Source organism: Calliopsis andreniformis, chromosome 10, assembly GCF_051401765.1.
Source record: "Calliopsis andreniformis isolate RMS-2024a chromosome 10, iyCalAndr_principal, whole genome shotgun sequence".
Lineage (NCBI taxonomy): Eukaryota > Metazoa > Arthropoda > Insecta > Hymenoptera > Andrenidae > Calliopsis > Calliopsis andreniformis.
In genome coordinates, this window is record NC_135071.1 from 15,072,194 (window position 1) to 15,094,590 (window position 22,397).

General features: G+C 40.2%; 4 protein-coding genes across 10 annotated transcripts in view; 2 read left to right on the forward strand and 2 right to left on the reverse strand.

Moving 5' to 3' along the window:
- The first annotated feature begins 200 nt into the window (after positions 1-200).
- Maf1 (repressor of RNA polymerase III transcription Maf1) lies at positions 201-2,287 on the forward strand. Of its 3 annotated transcripts, none has more exons than XM_076386438.1 (5): positions 201-1,139; positions 1,222-1,366; positions 1,587-1,868; positions 1,949-2,068; positions 2,148-2,287. In XM_076386438.1, exons 2-5 carry the CDS (start codon positions 1,239-1,241, stop codon positions 2,215-2,217), a joined length of 600 nt encoding a protein of 199 aa, XP_076242553.1. In that variant the 5' UTR covers positions 201-1,139; positions 1,222-1,238; the 3' UTR covers positions 2,218-2,287. The 3 variants fall into 3 exon arrangements, with proteins under 3 accessions (XP_076242553.1, XP_076242551.1, XP_076242552.1); XM_076386436.1 differs by having other exon boundaries at positions 206-1,139; positions 1,217-1,366; XM_076386437.1 differs by having other exon boundaries at positions 209-1,139; positions 1,217-1,357.
- A 1,019-nt stretch (positions 2,288-3,306) lies between these two features.
- Positions 3,307-7,421, reverse strand: Cyld (ubiquitin carboxyl-terminal hydrolase CYLD). The gene is made up of 11 exons (XM_076386426.1): positions 6,694-7,421; positions 6,245-6,386; positions 5,940-6,176; positions 5,288-5,463; positions 5,096-5,212; positions 4,799-5,022; positions 4,547-4,719; positions 4,181-4,477; positions 3,999-4,118; positions 3,716-3,928; positions 3,307-3,625 (listed from the first exon to the last, which is right to left on the reverse strand). Exons 1-11 carry the CDS (start codon positions 7,165-7,167, stop codon positions 3,435-3,437), a joined length of 2,364 nt encoding a protein of 787 aa, XP_076242541.1. The 5' UTR covers positions 7,168-7,421; the 3' UTR covers positions 3,307-3,434.
- A 477-nt stretch (positions 7,422-7,898) lies between these two features.
- On the forward strand, positions 7,899-10,029 carry Nd-51 (NADH dehydrogenase (ubiquinone) 51 kDa subunit). 2 transcript variants are annotated; one of them, XM_076386434.1, is made up of 7 exons: positions 7,899-7,980; positions 8,156-8,223; positions 8,299-8,967; positions 9,041-9,273; positions 9,333-9,536; positions 9,609-9,803; positions 9,917-10,029. In XM_076386434.1, exons 1-6 carry the CDS (start codon positions 7,923-7,925, stop codon positions 9,793-9,795), a joined length of 1,419 nt encoding a protein of 472 aa, XP_076242549.1. In that variant the 5' UTR covers positions 7,899-7,922; the 3' UTR covers positions 9,796-9,803; positions 9,917-10,029. The 2 variants fall into 2 exon arrangements, with proteins under 2 accessions (XP_076242549.1, XP_076242547.1); XM_076386432.1 differs by having other exon boundaries at positions 9,609-10,029.
- Positions 10,030-12,959: 2,930 nt separating this feature from the next.
- Positions 12,960-22,397, reverse strand: part of LOC143184316 (pseudouridylate synthase RPUSD2) — a 163,235-nt gene continuing 153,797 nt past the window's right edge. For all 4 annotated transcript variants that reach the window (XM_076386428.1, XM_076386429.1, XM_076386427.1 and 1 more), the window contains 3 exons: positions 21,613-21,700; positions 14,412-14,588; positions 12,960-13,862 (listed from right to left, as the gene is read on the reverse strand). In XM_076386428.1, the coding sequence (XP_076242543.1) occupies positions 13,110-13,862; positions 14,412-14,588; positions 21,613-21,700 (1,018 nt within the window). In that variant the 3' untranslated portion in view covers positions 12,960-13,109. The remainder of the gene's footprint in view (positions 13,863-14,411; positions 14,589-21,612; positions 21,701-22,397) is intronic.

Consider the following 22,397-nt stretch of genomic DNA (forward strand, 5'->3'; position numbering starts at 1 on the left):
TTCGACAGCTTTGGCGAGGGGGCACAGACAAGAGGGGGACGTGGTAAAAAGAGTAAGCGAGACACGAAGAGAAATACAGTGTGATAGAGAGAGAAAGAGAGGGAAGTTCAAGACGCTTCGCTGTGCTATTTCTGTCACGTAGGACGCACATATTCGTTGTTGCATACAAGCGTAGTGACACCGAGGGACGCGAGTATAATTGGTAAATTGCGCGAAAACAGGAGCGAAAGGGGTTGAAGTTTGTCGATCCTGGATCAATTGCAACGTAGTTCGATCGAGTTCAGGTGTGTTTCGCTTCGACAGTGGCCGTGATAATTCCAAGTGATAGTGACAACAATGTCCGTGATTATGGATTGTTTTCGCCAGTAGCGGACGTATGAAGTTTGTTTAGGCACTTTGTTTGGCTGACTTCCGATTAGCGATTCTGATCGGTCGGTCCCTACACCTCGACCCTTTTTTGCGGCACATTCGCCAGCGACTTTCTGTTCGAACGCGGGTTTTTTCGATCGCGAAACGGCGTCTCTAGTTTTTCCTGAAGGGTAGCCCGTGTCCTTATAGACTGTTTTTTTTTTCCCTCTCCTCGGCTTGCACGTCATTCGCGCAGCTTAGCAAACCAGCTCGTCACGGCCGAGGCTCCAATTCCGAAGACCGATTGCTGAAATCGGGCTACGCACGGACGTAACATTCGTCTCGATATCTTTAATTAGAGATCTGTGATGTACAAGTTCGGCGCCGCAGGAAAAATCATCACGTCCAGAATCAACTTCGTGCACTCGAAGAGGAAAGGAATTTTCATATACATAAAAAAGATGTACAAAGACTCGATAAGCCTTCAATGTCCTAGAAGCTTTTTAACATATCGATTCTATTGAACGCCTTGGCCGTGCGATTGAAAAACGAGGTCAAGATTTTCACTGAAGAATAGACAGGTCATCGACTCCGATGCAATGGGGTGTTAATGACAGAAGAGCGTTTTGCTAGGAGATGCGCCAAGGATATCCAGTACTGAGAAGCAACAGTGTTCACATATCGTAAGAGGAAACCGTAGTTGGCAAGATGAAGTTGCTGGAGAGTACACGCTTCGAAGCTATAAACAGTGCCTTGTCTATTAAGACCGGTGACAGCAAGATAATAGGCAGGTCAGATGATTAAATGGATATTTGTTGAATTTTCCACTTTACGATGCCTTCAGACTATATTAAACGTTGATTTGCAGAATAGAGAGCTACTCGTGCAAGATGGCTGGAAACGATAAACAGCTGTACAAACGTCTTAACTCGGAACAGGGATTCACTCCACATGATCTTCAAGCCTTATCACCACCGCAAACATCTTTGGGAACATCACCTGCTCAAAGGTATTTTAGGTATCTAAAATTTTAATTATAATATAATATGGTAATAATGCATAGATAAATGTAAATGTTACCTTTTATGATGTGAAGCAAAATATACATAATTTTATAACAAAAACAAACAATTAAAGTTCAAAGTACCTTATGATAAGATGTCTTTGTTTACTTCTTGATAAAATGTATCGTTTCTATGTTGATTTAATGATAGTTTTTTAATGTGTTTCTTCTATAGCCGGAGTGTTTCTGGTGATGAAGATGGTCCATTGTGTGACACAATCAGTAGAAAAACATTGTTCTATTTGATTGCTACTTTGAATTCTGCTTTTCACCCGGACTATGATTTTTCTGATGCTAAGAGCCATGAGTTCAGTAAAGAACCAAGTTTAACATGGGTCATGAATGCTGTAGACAGCAATTTGAGTGCAACTGCAGGAGATCACTATCGCACTCTTCGTACGGCACTTTGGGCGGCCATCGACGATGAAATATCATTAAGTGAATGTGATATATATAGGTAAACATTTTCCACATATTTTGTGAATTTAATATTCAACATTCGGAGCTAAATAATTTGAGAATATCAAAATATTTTAGTTACAATCCAGATTTCGTGAGTGATCCATTTGGGGAAGATGGATGCTTGTGGTCTTTTAATTATTTCTTCTATAATAAGAAACTGAAACGCATTGTGTTTTTCACGTGCAGAGCAATAAAGTAAGTATATTCATCTCTTTAAATAAATTGTTACTTATGTTTTTTTAATTGCTCCATTTTGTGTGTTATTTGTTTTCAGTCCTCTCTACGTATTAGATTCTGGAGTAGGCAGTGACTTTGCTATGGATGAAGATGATGATAGATACTAAATTTACAATACACATTTACAAACTTTATCCCCATCTTTATTAGTTCTGCCATACAAAGGCATAAGTAAACATTCAATTTCACCTATTACATAATGTTCTTATTATGTACAATGATACACCTTAATTTCTATGACTATTCTATGTATCTTTGCAGTGACGTTTGTTTCAAATTTAATATCTGTATCTATTTTGCTGTTTAGTTTTTTACGGCATTGATGCTTAACTATAGTCAACAAAGAATCAAATAGATGAACAAGTTTGTTAAGGGTTTTTAGAAGCTCTTTCGTAAAAATCAATTTTTATTTCTGATATTTTATGTATAGAAATCAACTAAATGTTACTTTTGTAACTTTAAGACTATGAATATTTTCACTTCATATGAAGTAAAAACACGTTTAAGTTTAAAATACTGCAGAAAAATTTATTAGTAATTTAAAACGAAAACGAAAAAATTTAATGGATTTTTAGATCGATGTTGTACTAAGTTGCTGTATTGGACTTCAAAGTAACATCAACATTAACAAAATAATGACAATTCTATTTTGTAACTATAGAACAGATGTATAAAATTATTAGAGCAACAGTAGATCCGACAGTACAGCATGAACTTCTGAATCCTAGTCATTATAATTTTAAGTTACAAGAAATTCGTCAATTGTTTATTGTAAACAAATTACGAAACGTTTCTGATATAATCAACGTTCGTTATCAAATTGATTTTTACTGTTTCGTATATCATTTTTGATAAGTGTACAGAACTTTTATCTTTTGTTTATACACGATTGTACTTTTCTAAATCACCAATTCAAATCACTGATATAATTTCGAACTAAGTTTATGAATAGACCGTGCAATATATGAATTTTAAAAATAGCAGACTAGATTTTCCTAAAAGTTTCACGAAAAATGAAAATTGTATATCAATAGTGATTATGTATATATGTATACGTACATAATATCCTATGATTTAAAAAAGCACTATGCTCAAATTAGATTTCCGATTAAACATAATACTTCTATAACGATTCGTATAACATATGTATAACTTTAGTTTCTTTAAGACTACATGTTTGTCTTTCTGGATTGAAATAAACACTATGATCAATATAATTCAACTTTGCATTATTACTTACATTAATAGTCATCTTATCGCAACAGTTACGCTTAATCTAGGTAATACTTTTACCTAACTTACCTAAATTATCAGGCAATCGAACTTATTTGTACATCATAACATCAGGGGACTGATACATACACATATAAGCGTCGCACAACAAGCGTTTTGCATGTTCTGGTAAGTGACGGTCGTCTGTTAATTCGGTCAAATAATTTCCACCTTCCTCGCTTAACCAGTATGGGAAATCTGGACAAGGAACCATTTCTGGTATATTGTAGCCATTTTGTTCTCCTAAAAAGAAGACATTCGAAAGATAAGAATCTGTGTAGTTTTTTCTAAAATAAGTTAGTTTAATATATCTAAACAACGTGAATGAAATACCTTTTCTATCAGCCATAGAATCGAAGAAACACCACGGCGCTTCTGAACCAGAACCACATTTTACAAAACATACATAGTGGGACGTTTCGATGCAAACTACTGCTGACAGTTCGAGGTACAACCGCGGAACAGGACAATGTTCTTGTAAAATTGCGAATTCCATTGGAACTATGAGTTTTTTTGGTTCATGATTCGTTCTTCGTTCGTGACGATGTACCTGAAAGGATAGATTCTTGAAATGTTTTAACTTTATGCTATTTTTGTGTCCATTTGTTTCGTCAAGGTACCTTCTCTAAGCACTGCAAACAGAAAGCAATACTCTCGAGTCCAACACCACACTGCCCATAACATTCTTTGCACTCATACTCTGCTAGCTTCCCACAAACAGTGCACTGTCTAGGAGCTGCAAGTAAAACGCAAATATTGAAAATCATTGTACCTTTAAAACGACTAGTTGATACTTACAGTCTTCAATAATATCTGTTACATCCAATAATAGCGTAGGTTGAATTTTTTGGTACATTTTGAATGACTTTCCGAATCTAGGCATTTGTATAATAAGACAAGAAGGGACTTCCTTCAATCTTATGTTGCTTGTAAGGAAACTCTGTTCTAATAGTTGTTGCACTGTTGGAAGATTCAAATGATCATCTTTTTCCACAAACAATTGATAATGATATGCATCTTGCCCAGAGCTTAACTTGAGAAATGGTTCAGCGTTTAAAATTTGAGCAACTAGAGATGTCAGAAACTCTTCAGGGTCTGAGAAGATTAAAAATAATTTCAATGCAAATGTAAGATGTTGGTGGTTTAAAAAACGTACAAACAAACCTTTTTCTTCACTAGTTAGACCAGATACCGAGGACAATTTTTCAAGCAAAGTTCGAAGTTTCATTACACGATCTGCTCTAACAAACATATTTTTTCTAAGCGGATTTACGATTTCCTCGCGTAATACTCTTTGCACTTCTTCATATTGAGGACAGTCTTTTTCATTTGGCGGCCTGTAAAATTATTTCATATTTAAAATGTATTTAATTTGTTAAAAAGACTGGTTTTAACATTTTAATAAAATATAATTACCTAAATAAGAGGTTATCAAATACGCTAGTAAATGTAAACATGCTGAAAAGAGTCGCATCCAAGTAACAAGAATTGTGGTGACCCTGAATTCCTCGATATTTTCCGCAAATACTTTCCAGGTTTCCTTTAACACAAATTGGACGTACTTTTCCGACAATTACTGAACTTTCCATGTTTCCAAAATTATCCGTATTTACTGGTGTTGTAGGCTCGTCAACTTTTGTCTGCGACAATATTATTTTTATTTGCACACCATAAAAATAGTGTATACAAATATTTATATTAATTTACACTTACCATTGCATCATAACGAGAACACTGGTCAAGATCTGTGAAAACAGCTCTGTAAGGTAGACAATGGAAATATCTTACATCTTTATATGTTCCATCAGTTCCTGATGGATGAATATCATCCTAAGAATGAAATAATTAAAAGTTTTACATTTTTAATATCATTTTCTGTTAATTAACATTGCCTGTTAGACATACCAGCTCTACAGCTGCCATCAATTTACCAGAAGCAATGCCAAGGGGTGTACCGATCCAACGAATAATTCCATAATGCACATCAGAATCCAAAAGCACTTTTACATTTGAACCCACAATTAAATCTGTTTTATCTGTTCGTGCTAATTTTTTATTTTCATTCTTTTCCGGTGTACTTCCTATTTTAATAGAAAATATCCGAATTAATATTTACATATTGCGTGTAAAATAAAAATAAAACGAAGCCAAGTAATGTGATTTATAAACACGCAATGCGGAAGTGCAGTAGAGTTTACGAGAATGCCAAGTTTCCCTTACTGTAATCCAAGGGATTCGAATGTTCAAATATTTCTTCTACATCACTATACACATTTGATTCTATGTCACTACTCCATTTGTGTTCTAAAACGAAGATAGGAATGTTTTGCAACATAGCAGACATTTTGCAGTAAAAATTCCGAAAATTTAACAACAGTCAGAGTTACCGGCAATACTGAAACAGGCTGCGATCGTAGCTATTTTTAACTACCTCGGTTATTCTTAACTCCCTCTATTGCACCAATGAGCAAAGGCAAGCACACTATGTGAGGTTACTAGAAAAGCTCGTGAAGTTCTCCATTTATTAAGCAAAACTCAAAATTTATTTTTCTATTACCAGATTGTGTGTATGGATGAACATTCGTATTTTTTGTTACGTTACTATCATTTTCAAGTGTTGCTAGTTTTTTAGACTGATGGAATTCTTTTGGCAGAGAACATTGATCCCTGTTATTGTTTTTATTATCATCGTACAAGCTGAATTTCTCTAGGAGAACAGGTGGTATAGAGTCTAATACAGATATTTTTTTGTCATTTGTGTAATTGTTTCCTGTGTCTGTCTTCAAGAACACACCTGAAATTGAAAATACCTTAGTAGATGTATACCATGAACCAATAGAAATAGAATCCTGATTTTCATACTTTCATCAGAGTTTCCAAGACCTGTGGGACCTTCAGGCTTCATTGGGAAAATATCACCTAATGTAACAAATCTTCCTTCTACGTGGTTAGATTTAAAATATTCTTTGCATAGCAAAGGAGTCTTGGATGGGTCTTGACTTTCCTATAGATTACATACAAAAATTACATTAATATATCTTTAACACCTAAACTTAAAAAGTTAAAGTATATGTTGTGATATTTGCTTAATACTCAGATGAATTCCAAAGTTAATATAATACCCAACTCTATGCAATTAAATATCCCATATACAATTCAAAGTATAAAGATTCTGTTTGCTTATATCGTAACATAATCCACAGTTTCACTCAGCGAATCCAATTCTAAAAACTATTAAACTAAGCACGAAATGCGAACACCAAGCGTGCACCACAATGTCAAATCAAACATAAAGCATCATAGAAAATTACCAACAAGTCAAGGCCAAAATAATATCCTTGACCAAGTAGTGGCACAGGTCCAATATATTTAATAACAGCCAACTGTTTGGTGCATCCCTGGGGTTCTGGGCAATACCAGACGCTGTCATTTACATCCAGGCTCAGGAGCTCTTTGCACAATCGCTTGTGGTTGGCCAAGCGAATCCTTTCTTGAGGGGCTGTTACCGCAACCAGATATTTCCATACGTCTGCTGTGACTGCGATTAAATCGTATCTGTGGCAACGCCATTCTGTCCCACGCCAAACTTCTGATCCAGTAGTGTCAACGACACGCACTCTTAGTGCACTGTCTCCCAAATCCTCGATCGCCTCCACAAGCATGCCGGGGCGTAGCGTATTCAATTTCTTGTCGCCAGACATACACCCCAAAAGAGTGTCCTGTTTGGCAATAAAGTACTGGAGGACCTGACGGTCCTCCTTGCTGCCAGCATTTCGCTTTTCCATAATTAATCATGACCCATTATCGCGATGCAGCGACTCGTCAGTCACGGCGAGCCTAGAGCACGCGGATTAAATGCGATCTTTACTTTACGTTGGTCACTGTAGCTTTCACCTTGGAAATAAAAGGCCAGCGAGAAGAACTTCCATATTCGTATCGTTTGTTACGATACTGGAATACGCGAACAGTTGACAATATTATTTAAGAAAATATTGTTCATAGATACGCATGCGAAGAGGTTCGCGACAGTCAAATTCAAGCAGAAAATTGCTCTCTGGCTGTCAGTTTCTGTAGGGTATTTACTAGCTTGAAAGTTGACTTCGAATGTTGGTAGCACTGGATCTTAAGGCGCACTTTATGTGGCGACACTCGACAACCTCACGGATGTGAAAGGTTGGGGGATGTATAATCCATAGTTTATTGATTTCAATGTTTCACTTATAATTGCATAAGAATTTTAAGTATATTTATTTAATTAAAGAAGAAACTTCAGTATTACAAATATTTCTATTGGTGACTCAAAATTTCCTAGGGATTCTCCAAATTAATTTTTTTTATTACTCTGTTTTTTTCGTTTTCAAATTAATATACTAAATAGCTCAGTATTTTATAAGTACTGAGAGATTGTATTTTATCGTAATATTTATGAACAGCAAGTCGTTCAGTGAGAACATTTGATGTAAGGGGATCCAACATATCATAGAGACACAAAAATTTCCTATAATTTCTACTCGTTTCTCGCTGCAATTTATGGAACCAGATGGGCAAGATGGCTGGTGCCATAGTGCGTTGCTTTCAGGTTCCGAGGAGACAATTAGGTGAGTTTTGACATTCCTTTGTTTTTATCATACATATGGTGTATGAAATTTTCAAGATTATAACAGCGCGCAGAATTCCCATACTTCTTCTGCTTCAACATTCCACCAAAATTTCATCGATTTACGACGCTATTAGTCAAGGTTATATAATTAAAGAGATTCACTCGTTTTTAAGGTCTCCTTGGATCAGCTTTAAGCAACCAACAGCAGAGAACTCTTGCCGATGCCGCACCAGAAGGAAAAGTTCGTTTACTGGATACTTTGTGCTTGACGCATTACTTGTGACATCGATTCTATGTCTGTTGATTTCATTTGCAGAAAAGAGGTGGCCCTCTGGCTGACCAAGATCGTATTTTCACGAATTTGTATGGCAGACATGACTGGAGATTGAAGGGTGCTTTGCAGAGGGGTGACTGGTACAAAACTAAAGAGATTTTAGACAAAGGATCTGACTGGATCATCAATGAGATCAAAGTTTCTGGTCTGAGAGGTCGTGGAGGTGCCGGTTTCCCATCTGGTATGAAATGGTCGTTCATGAACAAACCAGGTGATGGAAGGCCAAAGTACTTAGTAGTCAATGGAGACGAAGGAGAACCAGGCACCTGCAAGGATCGTGAAATCCTTCGCCATGATCCTCATAAGTTAGTAGAAGGCTGTCTCATCGCTGGTCGTGCAATGGGAGCTTGTGCAGCTTATATCTACATTCGTGGTGAATTCTACAATGAAGCGTCCAACATGCAAGTTGCTATTGCAGAAGCTTACCAAGCTGGTCTTATCGGAAAGAATGCCTGTGACTCTGGTTATGATTTTGATATCTTTGTGCAACGTGGAGCTGGAGCATACATTTGTGGAGAGGAAACAGCTCTCATCGAATCTATCGAAGGCAAGCAGGGAAAACCAAGGCTAAAACCACCTTTCCCAGCTGATGTTGGGTTATTTGGATGCCCCACCACTGTTACCAACGTGGAAACAGTTGCCGTAGCTCCTGTACGTATTTAGCAATATTAAGAAATGTGTACATACTGAGTCACATTTCTAAAATTATAATTTTCTTATATAGACAATTTGTCGACGAGGCGGTTCTTGGTTCGCGTCGTTCGGTCGTCCACGTAATCATGGAACGAAATTGTTTAACATTTCGGGACACGTGAACAACCCATGTACAGTAGAAGAGGAAATGTCCATTCCTTTGAAAGAGCTCATTGAAAGGCATGCTGGAGGAGTAATTGGTGGATGGGATAATCTTCTAGGTGTCATTCCTGGTGGATCCTCGACTCCGGTCATTCCCAAAAGGTACAGAATTAAAGAAACAAAAGTCTTTTAAATCTCTAATGAGCTTCATAATTCTGTAGCGTCTGCGATACAGTATTGTTGGACTTCGACGATCTCGTCAGGGTGCAGAGCTCTTTTGGCACAGCAGCTGTGATTGTAATGAATAAGCAAACAGATATTATCAAGGCTATCACGCGTCTCATTAGCTTCTATAAGCACGAGTCTTGTGGACAGTGTACTCCTTGTCGCGAGGGAATCAGTTGGATGTACAAAATCTTGAGAAGGTATGCATAGGTTATATTTTAGAATTTAGAATATAGTAGAAGTTGAGGGATACTGAAGAGTGTTTTCTTCAGGTTCGCACAAGGAGAGGCAGAGGAGCACGAGATAGATATGCTGTGGGAGTTGACTAAACAAATCGAACTCCATACTATTTGTGCTTTGGCGGATGGTGCTGCGTGGCCAGTGCAGGGTTTGATCAGGCACTTCCGGCCAGAAATAGAAGCGCGCATTAGGGAGCGCAAACAAGCTGTGTCCAATTGAAAATAAAGGTAGTGACTAGTTACAACCGAGTTTTCCACATTTTATTACGCGTCGAACGTGCGAAAGGGAGATGTGCGGACTATATGAATCTGTAAGAGAGTGATTTTATATTTATTTTCAGTGTACATATGCGAATCCACGTGCGCGGTGTAGTCACATTTCCTATGTAATTCCGCCAGACCCTGGTTAATTAAATCTTGACGGTTCGGTGAATAAAATATGTTATAAATAACACTCATTTGTATTTCTGTGTAGTGATTAGATCGCCTCGAGAATCCTGGATCGATTACAGACGAAACGATTCAAAATCAGTGATTTTCAATGTTCAGAATTAGTATCATTTTCGTCCTAATTCATGAATTTTCTATTTGTGTGTTTTTACTGTAGATGCCATGACAAAATTAAACTGTTAAATGATCGACGAGTTGAAATCGATACAGAGACATTAGGCAGGGGTACCGAACGATAGTTTGCATTTATTCGTCCATTATACAAGAAAAAAATTCTCTAGCACTAACGTTCCGCTGACTACAGTACAGATAATAATGTCGCTCGGATACGGTACAATGTGCGTATACAATATATGTATATATCGTATACAATACAAATATATATACATACAAAAGCGCTTGCTCCATTTACAGACCGATGTTTTCTCTTTTTCTGTGCCATTTAGATTGAGACTGTCTTTTAAAGTTTCGCTCCTCTTTATATCATTTTTTTTTCATTTTTTCCCCTCAATATCGAGTTAGTTTACTTAAATAAAATTAAGCTAGCCGTTACAATTCGGAATAACTTGCGATTAACAAGGTATTCCGGTGAGTTAGTAAGCGCACACACTGTCTTTTATGATAGGTCCGTTGTTACATTATATCTCCCTCCTACCACTATCTATCTAAAATCTCTGTCCACTGCTCTCCGTTTGCCTGTTGCAACCGAGAACCATGGGTGACGACGGAACATTCACAGAAGTACCCTCGAATCTCTCGATTCATTATCATTTCATTAAATCGATAAACATGTTTTTATTATTTCTTTTATCCACAATTATTACAAAGCTTTTGTACAAAAGATTCTTGTTCCCCTTTCCTTGATCTCGTTAATTACCTTCAATTTAGCCCGGCCACTTCACATGCTAAACAGCAACCAGGTATTTTGGTACCCTTGCACAGTGAGCCAAAGATACGAACCATTTTGCTCGAGGCATCGTATATTCGAAGAATCTTGCGTGATATATTATAAAAGGAAAGAAAAACCATGGAAGCTACACAGCGACGTGTATAAATGGGCCATCGTTCAAGTGGCAACATCTTTGACCCACCAGGAAAATAGAGGGATCTGGATTCTCGATTTCCGTCGCCCCTCACGGACACACGCGGCGCAAGATAAAATCCTATGGTATAGCCCCGCTAGAGGAGACGAACGTGACTCGTAGCAAAATAATGTACGACGTTTATCTCGTTATTTCACTCGCTTCGATTGTACTTGTTGCTAGTCCTGCCGCGTCGGACGCGCGGCCAATTCAGGACGCGCTGGAACAAGGTACACGTACACGATATGATTTGAAGTAAAGCTCTCTTTCTCTCTCTCTCTCTTTCTCTCGTTCTCTCTCACACACTCACACTCTCTCGCTGTTTTCTTTCTCTCCCTTGCCGGACGCGCTCACTCTTTGGCATGATCGTTGGCTATCCTCTGGCAAGATCACGCTTTTATCATTTGGAGACCCCTGCCGCTGGACCTGCGCCACTGTTTAGTTTCCTGTATATTTGTATATATATATAATATATATTATATATAATCAGCCATAAAAATAGACGCATTTCTATTGCGGTTTCCTACGTCAGCCCCCTTTGCCTGCGTGGCTCTCGAGGATGATTATTGAACGCTGGTCGACGACGATTCTTTTCTACGTTTAGTGATGATTCTGCTTTCCCTCTGTGAAGAGATATGTGACTTGGTGAAACTATCGGGTTCTATGGGCTTTACAGGATATTCAGACATTTAATTTACAATTATTGTTGTCTTGGTAGGGTTGATGAGCGGTGAAGGTAGTACAGAGCTGATTCTTAATAGTCAAGAGGTCGATTGGGCAGCAGAGCATGCTGAGTGTGACTGTTTCTCTTTGACTGGTATTTTAGGGGGAATATAATTATACTGAGAAATTGTGGATAAATTATCACGAATTAGGGCTCGTGTACATTATTAACTCAGTATTAAATTGTCATTAATATGTCATGGGAGATGGGAGAGGGAAAGCCCACAGGGCTCGCGAGCCCTCGCTTGGATGCGATATCTAACATTAGATACTTATGCATTAATTTAATTCGACTTCACGTTACCAGTCAAAGGCTGAAAGAGTCACATAAGGAAGTGAAAGGTTCTGGAACTAGTGTTCAGAAGCATGGTATAGCGCTTTTTGTTCCAAGATCGGGAGCCGCCAATCTCGTCCTTGACACGGGACCTTAGAAACAGAAGGGACGACCTCTCTTGCCCCAGTTTCACGTCATAAATCAAGAACAAGATTCGATCCGTGTCTGGGACCCCGCGGCTGATAGATGCATCAATCATCTCTCGTGCATTCCAGTGGCAGTGACTTTTCGATCGATCCATTTATAGAACCAGCTAAAATCGTTTCATCACCCTGTATCAGGCTGGTGGTTCAATCTTCCATACCCATCCTCGTCACGGGACAATCACAATCTCGATCACAATCTAGAAATCCATCAGTGGTACCTACGAACCCGTGAACCTAGCTCTCCCGAATCAACAGTCAAAGTGTACAGCTTACTTTAAGCTCAACGTTTCGCATACAAACAGCCAAGCATCCAGCGAACCCCTCAGAAAACATAGACAAGTGAAACTTGAACAGAGGTTCACTAAGATGCTTTCAGAGACAGAAGTCTTAGGCATAATTCTCAGATTTCAACAGGGCTTTTCACAGAGATAGGACTTGAAATACTAAACCCAGTGTCGCCAACGATTAGGAGACAAGTGGTTACTAGGTTAGAAGCCTACAGTATTTCCCTGGCTCAATATTTCAAGCTCCTATGGCCACTAAAAAATCCACAAAAATCTAAAATTTAGATCCCAGAGCTTCTCGTCAGAGCCTCGGAATCGGGGCAAACACCTGGAGCACCAGCTTCTCGTCGAGGACCAACGTTGAGGTCTCACCGCGAGTCCAGCGACCTGGTCACAGGGGTGGGTACATGTACGATGGTCGAGATCGCTCGCTGGCGGATGGAAGGCACGGGGTAAGGATATCAAAAAGGGGTACGAAGGGTGGTGACAGCTCGATGGTGGTTCCTGAACTGAAACTATCGCTCCTCCTCGGTCCAGTCGCTGGCTGCCCACGCTGGCAGCGGGGTCTCGTACTCCCAGCCAGGGCCGCAGTAGCGCCACGCGTGCAGATACATCACCAGGTCAGAGGGCTTCGGGTCCCTGTACTTCACTTTGCACTCGTAGCAGTGTGGGTCAACCGTCATCTTATCATTCGCGAAGCTGGAGTCAGGCGGCTCTGAGCCAGTCTGAGTGCCCACCGTCACCTTCAGCGACTGCTCCTGCTGCTGCTGCTGCTCCTCCTCCCCCAGGCCAGGGGTGGAGGAGGGCGACGAGCCGTCCTTGTCGCTGCTCAGAACGCGATCCTCTATGTCCAGCTTCGGCTTGAACAGGCTCATCTCCGAGTCCCCGTCCATCCCCAGCCAGTTCTCTGCGTTGTGGATGCTGATCAGGTCTCTGACCAGCTCCTCGTCGGTTTTACCGATGTTCCCACCCTTCCCCTTTTGAGGACCGAACACCACGTGGTTGTACAGTGGATCGTTCACCACTGGGTAGCCTAGATACTGAAGGTGCACGCGGATCTGGTGCATTCGACCTGTCTGGGGCTTGCAGAGCACCACTGATGATTTGCCATTGTAGCTGAGGCGCTTGAAGCGGGTCACGCAGTCCTTGCCCTTCTCTGACACCTTGCAGACGCCTATTTTATAGGACACCACCTCGATGGGCTCTGAGCAGACCACTTCCTCCTCGGGGAACTCGCCCTCCACTCGACAGACGTACTGTTTGTGCACCTGAAATTGGATGCGTTAGAAATTTGATAATTTAGTTGTGTTGGGAAGTTTGAGGAGCTGGGTGATGGCTTGATCGAAGTTTCTGGTGTTGATAGAGAATCCATAGCGATCAGGTTTTCAGTAGCTTCGTTTTCACTTGACTTAGAGTCTAGTTTCAACACAGATCTTTCTTAATCTTTAATGGGCAATCTGGGTCACTGATGGCAGAAGCGAAATTGTTCCTTGCAAAAGATAATTCTTGCTTTTATTGAAAAAGGTTTTAATCATTGTATAATTTCAGCAGAAGCTTTGTTAAATATCTCAGGATTTTTCAATGTTTTTGAAAGCCTCGAAACCTGATGCCATAGATATAGATGTCCCAGTTTGCCCAGAGAATGACAAAATATGTTTGTGTCTACAGAGCAATGCTTTCTATTATTTCAGGACTATTTTTCCTTTGTTAAACACTGTGCAGAATTATTGTCACTTCAGTGTTTAAAAGTCGAACAGAAACTTCGAATCGAGATCGATCAGCCAGTTTCCACAGATCATTCAGATGATGAAACAAACCTGTCGGTTTCTTATTTGGTGCTCCATCTGTCGCGCCTTTTTTGGTGTTCTACCGAACAGGAGTATACCGCTGGTCAGTCTATCCAGCCTGTGGATCGTCCTAAGGTTTTTCAGGTTGTACTCCTTCGCCAGAATGAAGACGACAGTGTTGTGTCGGTATCGTCCACATGGATGCACCTGAAAACCCGAGATTAATGTAATTTATTTTTCTAGAAAGTGAAAAAGCAGCGCTTGGAAATACAGGGGAGAGAGGGACAAAGTAGAAAATTGAGTATCGATAAGGGATCTACTGATATCGTGACTGGAAACGCTTTGAAAGGAGGGCAAATAAAGCAGGAGGATATTTCTCTATTTGCGATCGATCAAATATGTTCATTCACTTTGGAAAATATTTTGCAGGAGGGTTAAATTTACTTAGATATACTAAAAATAAAAGATGATTTGTCATGTACAGTTATTTTAGAAGGAATTCTAAAAAAGAGTGAATTTTTATGTTACAAAGATATTCACCTAATTTGCAAATGGAAGTTATTTAATGTAACAGTACTCTTATAAACATTTGACGCTAAGAGTTGACTATTCCCAAAAAATCATTTTTAAATGAAAATGGCATTCAATTAAATCCTAGTCTTCTGCCAGACGATTTTCTAAGGATTTCAGAGCTAGATAGTATATTTCATAAGGGTGGTCAAATCTTCGCAAAGAAAATCATTATCCCACGTAACATACTACTGTTATTCCCCATTGCATAATTACTCAAAATGTACGTCTCAAAAACGAGAATGCTACCAGTCTCAACATCTTTCCAGTCACTTTAACTATCCTATTCTCAGACTCATTCCACTGCTCCAAGAAGTGAAAAGCCTCAAAGCAGGCCCAAGAAAATTTGCATCGAGAAAGGCCACAGAATTTCCCCAACTCCCCCCTTTATCACGCCAGTTATTACAAATAACCAGTATTTCCGCTATCAGCCACCTTCCAGCTGCTACCCCAAGTATCACGCGTGGCCAGTATCACCCACTTCGCTCTAATTAAAGGGAACACGATCATCCATCAGGCAAAGTGACCGCGGCAATCAAACGTGCAAAGCGTTTGCTTTAAAACCGTCATGAAAGGCGTGGCGCGGCTCCGCGGAGCGAAATCCGAGCCCAGGCACGATTCTCCGACGTGCCCATTAGAATATTACCCGAACGGTGGCGAGCGCGGGCGCGTGACGCTCGGGACACGTGTGCGCACGCGAACGCACGTGCAGAAACATGCTCGCTGCACGCGATGTCACGGCCCGCGACGACCCATTTCCCGCAGGCATTCGAAACACGATGGGAGGGGGGGAAAAAAAAGCACGTGATCGACCGCGACAAAGGGGAACGATTCGACGACTGCGGCGGCGTTTGCACGACCGATGTTTGTGCTCGCGGCGTGGGCAACGAGGCCGAGCTGGGGCCTCAAAAAACGCGGCGAAACGATCGAGGACCGTGGCCCTTTCCAGCGACACCGATCGCTGGACCCTCGATAAATGTTTGGTCATTTGGGGCTGGACTAGGGCCGCGTCAAAGGGGCGACTTTTTGATGGGACGCGATGACGGGGGGCTCGATGGTACTCGAGGGTGGCTTTCGTTCGTGGCTTGAATTATTTTCAGATCCTTTGGCGAGTGAAGAGTTCTGATTTGAGGTTTCTGGGAGGATGGATTTAGGATTATTGTTTTGGGAAGACTTGTTTTTGCTTTGAACTGTCACGTGGAAACTGAAAGGAGAGTTCCTTGAAACTATATTTGTTATGGTATTTATCTTGGAGAAATTGTTTCCATAGTGTACGCAATGGTGCATAATTTTTTGGAACTTGTTTGCTAAAAGAAAAAGGTGAAATTTAATGTTGTAAGTTGCAAAGTCGAGGAATTCTTGTCGCAGTATTTTTAGGGGTGGTTTTCTAGATATTTGAAGAGTGGATCGGGGGTCCAAAGTGGTAATATTATGAATCTGATATGGAGAAAGTTGAAAATAGATTGGAATATTGAAGAGGTTCTTAAGCATCTCTTTTGTAAGTAGAATAAGGTCGTCCCTGGTCAGACAATCTCGAATATCCTTATCAGTAAAATATAAAGAAATCCACAAATAAAAATGGTCACTCCACATTATTCTTCCCTATTTTTATTTTAATTAACCACTAAAATCTGTAATAAAATTATGACCATTTTCCATTTAAGAGTATATTCGTATGCCTTCACCCAGGAAAATTCGAATAATAGAATCCTCCAATTCCAATCTCCACATTTAATCAAATAATTCTACTACACATTCTAAAAGCAGTATTCTCTAAAAGAAACCAATTTCAATTATTTCTACCGACTAATTTCATATGCAGATATGCATATACCAGTACCAAAGAAATTTAACTTTAACATCTGACTAAATGTCTGTCAAGTTCCAAGAGTACTATTTTTATCATATTCTTATTGCTCAATAAAATGTCTTTATATATATTATAAAAAGAAAAACATAATTTGCGGTTAGATCCTCTACCAAGAACGACGCAATAAAACTAAAGCGCTTGTTGGGAGCAATTTGATGGAAAGTGGACAGGTTGATGGTCCCAGGATCATTTGAGGCATAAACAGCGAATAAACGGGATAATAAACAGGAAGTAGCAGGTCGTAAAGACACGTTGACAGCCGACTGACAACGAGAGCCACTCGATTCGTTGGATAATCCCGTCTTTTGAGCCCCTTCACCCCTTGCACCCCTGCACGCTCGACCCAATCGCCGCTAAGCTCGAGGTGGATACGCGAGGCAACCCTCGTCCCATCCCCACCCCTCGTCTTTCAGGTCAAACTATTTTTTACTACGGTAAGAAGCTTTCGAGGTGGACTTAATTTTTTAAGGCGATTGCATCAGGGAGAGCATTGTTGTTCATTCTTCTCTTCCTCCACTTTTCCTCTGACTTCAAGCTCGAACGAAATGAATCACTTCATTGGAATTATTCCGATTGAAAATTGCTTGAATTTCGAAGGATAAAGGTTCATTGCGAAACGAATTTAATCTTATCGAATTTCTTCTCTTCTAATTTCTCTTTCGAGGATCTTTTTGTGCATTGTTTTACTCTGGACTCGATGACAGTGTTTTTAAAATTACAATAGAGTACAGGAATTTCCAAAGTGGACTATGGAGACAAGGGAGGAAGGGAATAATTTTATTTGAAAGTTAGATTATTACTTAGGAGGAAAACTGGGCATGTAATTTAATTAATATTAATTTTAGTCAATAGTTCAGTTAAGTTTGTTTCTGATACAGGGTGTCTCAAAAGTCACGATGGGGTTTGAATATTTAGTGGCTTTTTTGTATTTAGTTTTTTCATTGCTTTTTACAGAGTTTGTAGAGAAGGCCTGGGAGATTAATTATGGAAAATGCACAAATAAGAAATGGTAAAATTTTATTAGAAAAATCAGGGCTCAATCAGATCTCTACCTTATAAAATACTTTAATCCCCTCGTGACTTTCGGGACAACCTGTATTTTTAATAGACACTGTTTTGCCGAAAGTGAATTTTTTATGATATATTACGCTCGTTTTCAAAAAGCAATATTAACGAAATGATCGCGTGAAACCTTCATATTGGTTGATGGTAGACAGGAAAAAATCCCTCCGATTGGATGTACTGTAAAATTTAACGTGCTTTTCCACGTGAATTTCAGTCCCGCGGATAAAAGGCTGGAAAATAAAACCAGCTTGTCCATTGTGTTCTCCCCTGTAATTAAATGATCATTTCGCGGTCGCGAAAATGTTTTTACGCCGATTAACTGAATGGTCTGAATGGTAATTAAGTGTCCCTCGATGTTTCGCTCAGTTTCTCTTTGGTTACGCTCTCGTGCTCAGCAAAGGGCTATAAATTACAGAGGAAAACTTTGAACAAACACACGGACAAGTCGAATTCTGGACGATGGAACGAGAAAGCTTCATTCGCTCAATTTTTTAGCGTGAATTTTTCAGAAGGGAGTAGTTTTCGATCATCGTTCACGATGTAATTTAATTATTTTGCAATAGCTTAATACATGCTGGATTTGACTGAAAATAAAATTTTGAAAATTGGAGAACATCGAGGATTTTAAAAGTATTGAGAATGACTCTTAGTCTTTCATATAATAAAAATCTTGTTAAAAAATAAAAAAAAATGTTTTAAAACCTTGATAAAAGTTAAATTAGTACAGTTTTCAAATCTCGACTCTAATGTTTCTTCTATGATTAAAACATCAGACACCTAACAGTTGCAACAGATTCATCGTCCTTTCAAAGACCGCTAACTCCTCCAATCAGCAATCATCTTATCTCAGAATATCCTCACCGATCCTATCGCGCATCACCGAGGATCGACAAGTAGAAAGTGGCCTGCCTTCGCAATACTCCTCTACCTTATTCTCCCATTAGCCTCATCTAACAGTTTCGAAACCTTTAACGATCTCGGTGACATTTTCACTGACAAAGCGCGCCTCGAATGATTTACCACGTGGATTCAGGCGCAATATGCGCCAAGGGACCGCGATTCCCGCAGAATACCGATTTTAATCGCGCCTCATTAACGAACACGCGACTCTGTAACCGAGCTGTAATTTACACCCGAGCGTTACGCGAGCCTTGGCCTCTGCTCTGCAATTTTCAATTATGTATAACGCGATTACGCGGCCCGAAGAAAGAGCGCCGCGTCCAAAGAGCGTTTATCGAGTTATACGAGCGGAAGTCTATTTTGAAAGGTTCCGCGATTGATTCGCCGTGACTGGCCCCTTCTTATCTGCGCCGATCTCCAGTGGGAGATAACGAAACGGAATTTCATCGAGAAAGGCGCGAGGTTTTCCCGCGAATCTGATTGTGCGAGAATCGATTTGAGTCTGGGGGTCCGTGGATCAGGGAACGATACTCCATTGTGCTCGTTGGCATTTAAAGCTGACTGCTATCCAGCAGTAACTCCCTGACATTTACGAGGAAATGTTAACGATTTTCCTTTCTTTTCTTTTTGGAATCCTTAGGTACTGGAAGAACGATTAATGTCATAGGTGTATTCTATAGATTTTTCGACTTCGAGCCGCGTGTGATGTTGAGATAAATGGTTCGGCGAGGTCTGAAAAGAAGGGAGGAGAGTTCGAACAGAAGTTTTAACTTGTTGGAGGAGATATAGTCAATCGATTATAAAAAGTTTTTTGAATTTTAAGGCCTTGGTAATTTCAAGATTTATCTAATTGATATTGTCGCTTGACAGAGGAAAAATTTATGTAATTATTCATGGAGGATTTGCGGGGAAAGTATGCCAAGAAGGAAAACTGTCGTCTGTGGAAATAGTGACAAAGGACGAATGAAGGATTCGAGCTGGAGGAGAGGAATTTGAAATGAGAAAACATAAGTGTATGCGAAGGAGTCAACGCGCAAAAATGCATTGCAAAATTGCGGTTCGATTATTCATAATCGTTTAGCCGTGTCCAGCAGAAGGTTATCGCTGTTGAACGATGAGTAACCAAGCTGGCTGGCAAGGCCGTAGATAGGAAAATTAGTAAAAATACAGCCGTCGAAGCGTGCATGCGTGGAGTTAATTGCGAGAAGCGAAGAGACGGAAACTTACCGTGACATGGTAAAAAGGTGCTAGGAAAAGAAACGCGGGGATTTGATCGGCGACTGAACGCGTAGCGAGCTTGAACGTTGCCCTCTGTTTTTTTTTATAACTTAATGATTCTCTGGAGCTATGAAATTATAAGTACTCCACGAATTGATTTGCAAATGCTTCTGAGCTGAGAATTGCCAGTTGTGAAGTAGGAATGCTCATTTTTTTAATATTAGTATATTTATGTAGTATTTTGAATTTTGAGGTGGTGGTCGAAAATTAAATAGTTGCACTGTCATGTGAAGATTGGACTGACTTGGAAATAAATATGTATTTTTATGTTTGAAATATTTCTGGTTCATTTTTGGGATATTCGTTTGGCCCCACCTACTTTATTCCCACTTTTGATCTTATTTTTACTAAGATTAGCCTACTTTTGTCCTACTTTTACGAAGCTCCACCTACTTTAGTCCTGTGTTTACGTATCTCCGCCCATTTTAGTCCCATTTTTATGAAGCTCCACCCATTTTGGTCACACTTTTACGAAGTTCCACCCATTTTAGTCCCAGTTTTATGAAGCTCCACCCATTTTGATACCACTATTATTAAGCTCCACCCACCTGAGACCAACTTTTATTAAATACCGCCCATATTAGTCCCATTTTTATGAAGCTTTAGCTACAGTAATTCTATTCTTATTAATTGTTACTTGTCTTATTTCCACCCTTATCAAGTTCTATCTACTTTATCCCCACTCTTGTTAAACTCCACCCATTTTATCCCTACTTCCATTAAGCTCCACCTGCATTATGACCACTCATGTTAAGCTCCACCCACTTTATCCCCACTGTTATTACATTCCACCCATTTTATCCCTACTTCCATTAAGCTCCACCTGCATTAGGACCACTCATGTTAAGCTCCACCCACTTTATCCCCACTGTTATTACATTCCACCCACTTTATCCCTACTTCTATTAAGCTCTACCTACATTATGACCACTCATGTTAAGCTCCACCCATTTTATCCCCACTTCTATCAAGCTCCACCCATTTTATCCCAGTCCTCAATAAGCCACGCCCACTTTATCCTCCCTCCCATCACTTTTACGCATATTACACCCCTGATTACCTCTAACCTTCTTCTTCACCCCAAAAACCGTCTTTTTCTCATCACCCTTATCCCTGCCCCTTCTCCACACCTGGTATGACTCCTCCCTCTTCCTCCTTTCAAAATCCTCAATCCTCAAACCCCCAAAACTCGACTTCTTCTTAAATAAAAAAATCCTCCATCCCACCAGCTGTCCCAAATTAAGCCCCGCGCAATCCAGATCGCGTCCAATCCCGATGACAGTGACAAGCGAATGGCCCGGCAGTATTCCCAGCTCGAAACGGAGCGTGCAACGATGGAATATCGCGGACGATAGATAGCCAGCAGGCCAAACAAACTCGGGGATTGATCGTACGGGGAGCCTTCGGGCCAAAAATAATCGGCCATGCCGCGGGAAGCGTGCTAGCGGGCGAACAATCGCGCGGCGTGCGGACAATCGTCGCGTCGGGATGCAGACCAGGCGACACACAAGCGTTTTGGCAGTACAGTCCTGGCAGTACACCACTTACAGGGATGGAGGCGGGCTTGTTGACCACGACGACGTCCTCGTCCATGTGTATCACCGTGATCGGCTCCGAGGTGACAGGCACCTCGTGTCTGCAACACACCAATCGCAACCAGCTTAACGTGGCTTTGTTCCTCTTACGCGTAACTCCTCTCTCTTTCTCACTTCTACGCACACTTCATCCCTTCAATCGCTCTCACTCGCTCACACTTATACGGAGGGGGTCGAAATCTTTCGTGCAGCGTTTTTAACCCTCTCGACGCGTTTGGAACGAAAGCTTCATTCTGTGATTTTCTGTGGTACCATTTTTAGTGGTGGAACGTAAACCGAGAAATAGTAGATATGAAAAATTGTTAGAAAATTTACTGTGTTTGTCGTAATTCGAGTTTCTTTGGAAATAAGTTTCATTCCACATGATTTGATCTTAGACGATTCTTTTATTAGAACATAGTTTTATCTTCTCTGCAGCGAAAGGGTTAAAGTAACAATCTTCCTCCAGGAATGTTCAGATCGAGACTCAGACACACATGGGGATACTGATGAAGGATACTTCAAAGAGAGTAGAACGTTCCAATTTGTTCGCCTACAACGTTCTACACATAACAATTACATACCTATGCAAGTTGCACGCTTAATCAGAACAGAATTCTCAAACTCTGTACCTGTCAGACACAACACCACATTGACCGACTAAAAACTCAACTCTTCAAAAATCGTGGCACATGTAATCCAGGCACAGGACTACAGAAACCTTCTAGGAGTGCCAGTATTCCAGTCTCCGACCCCAAA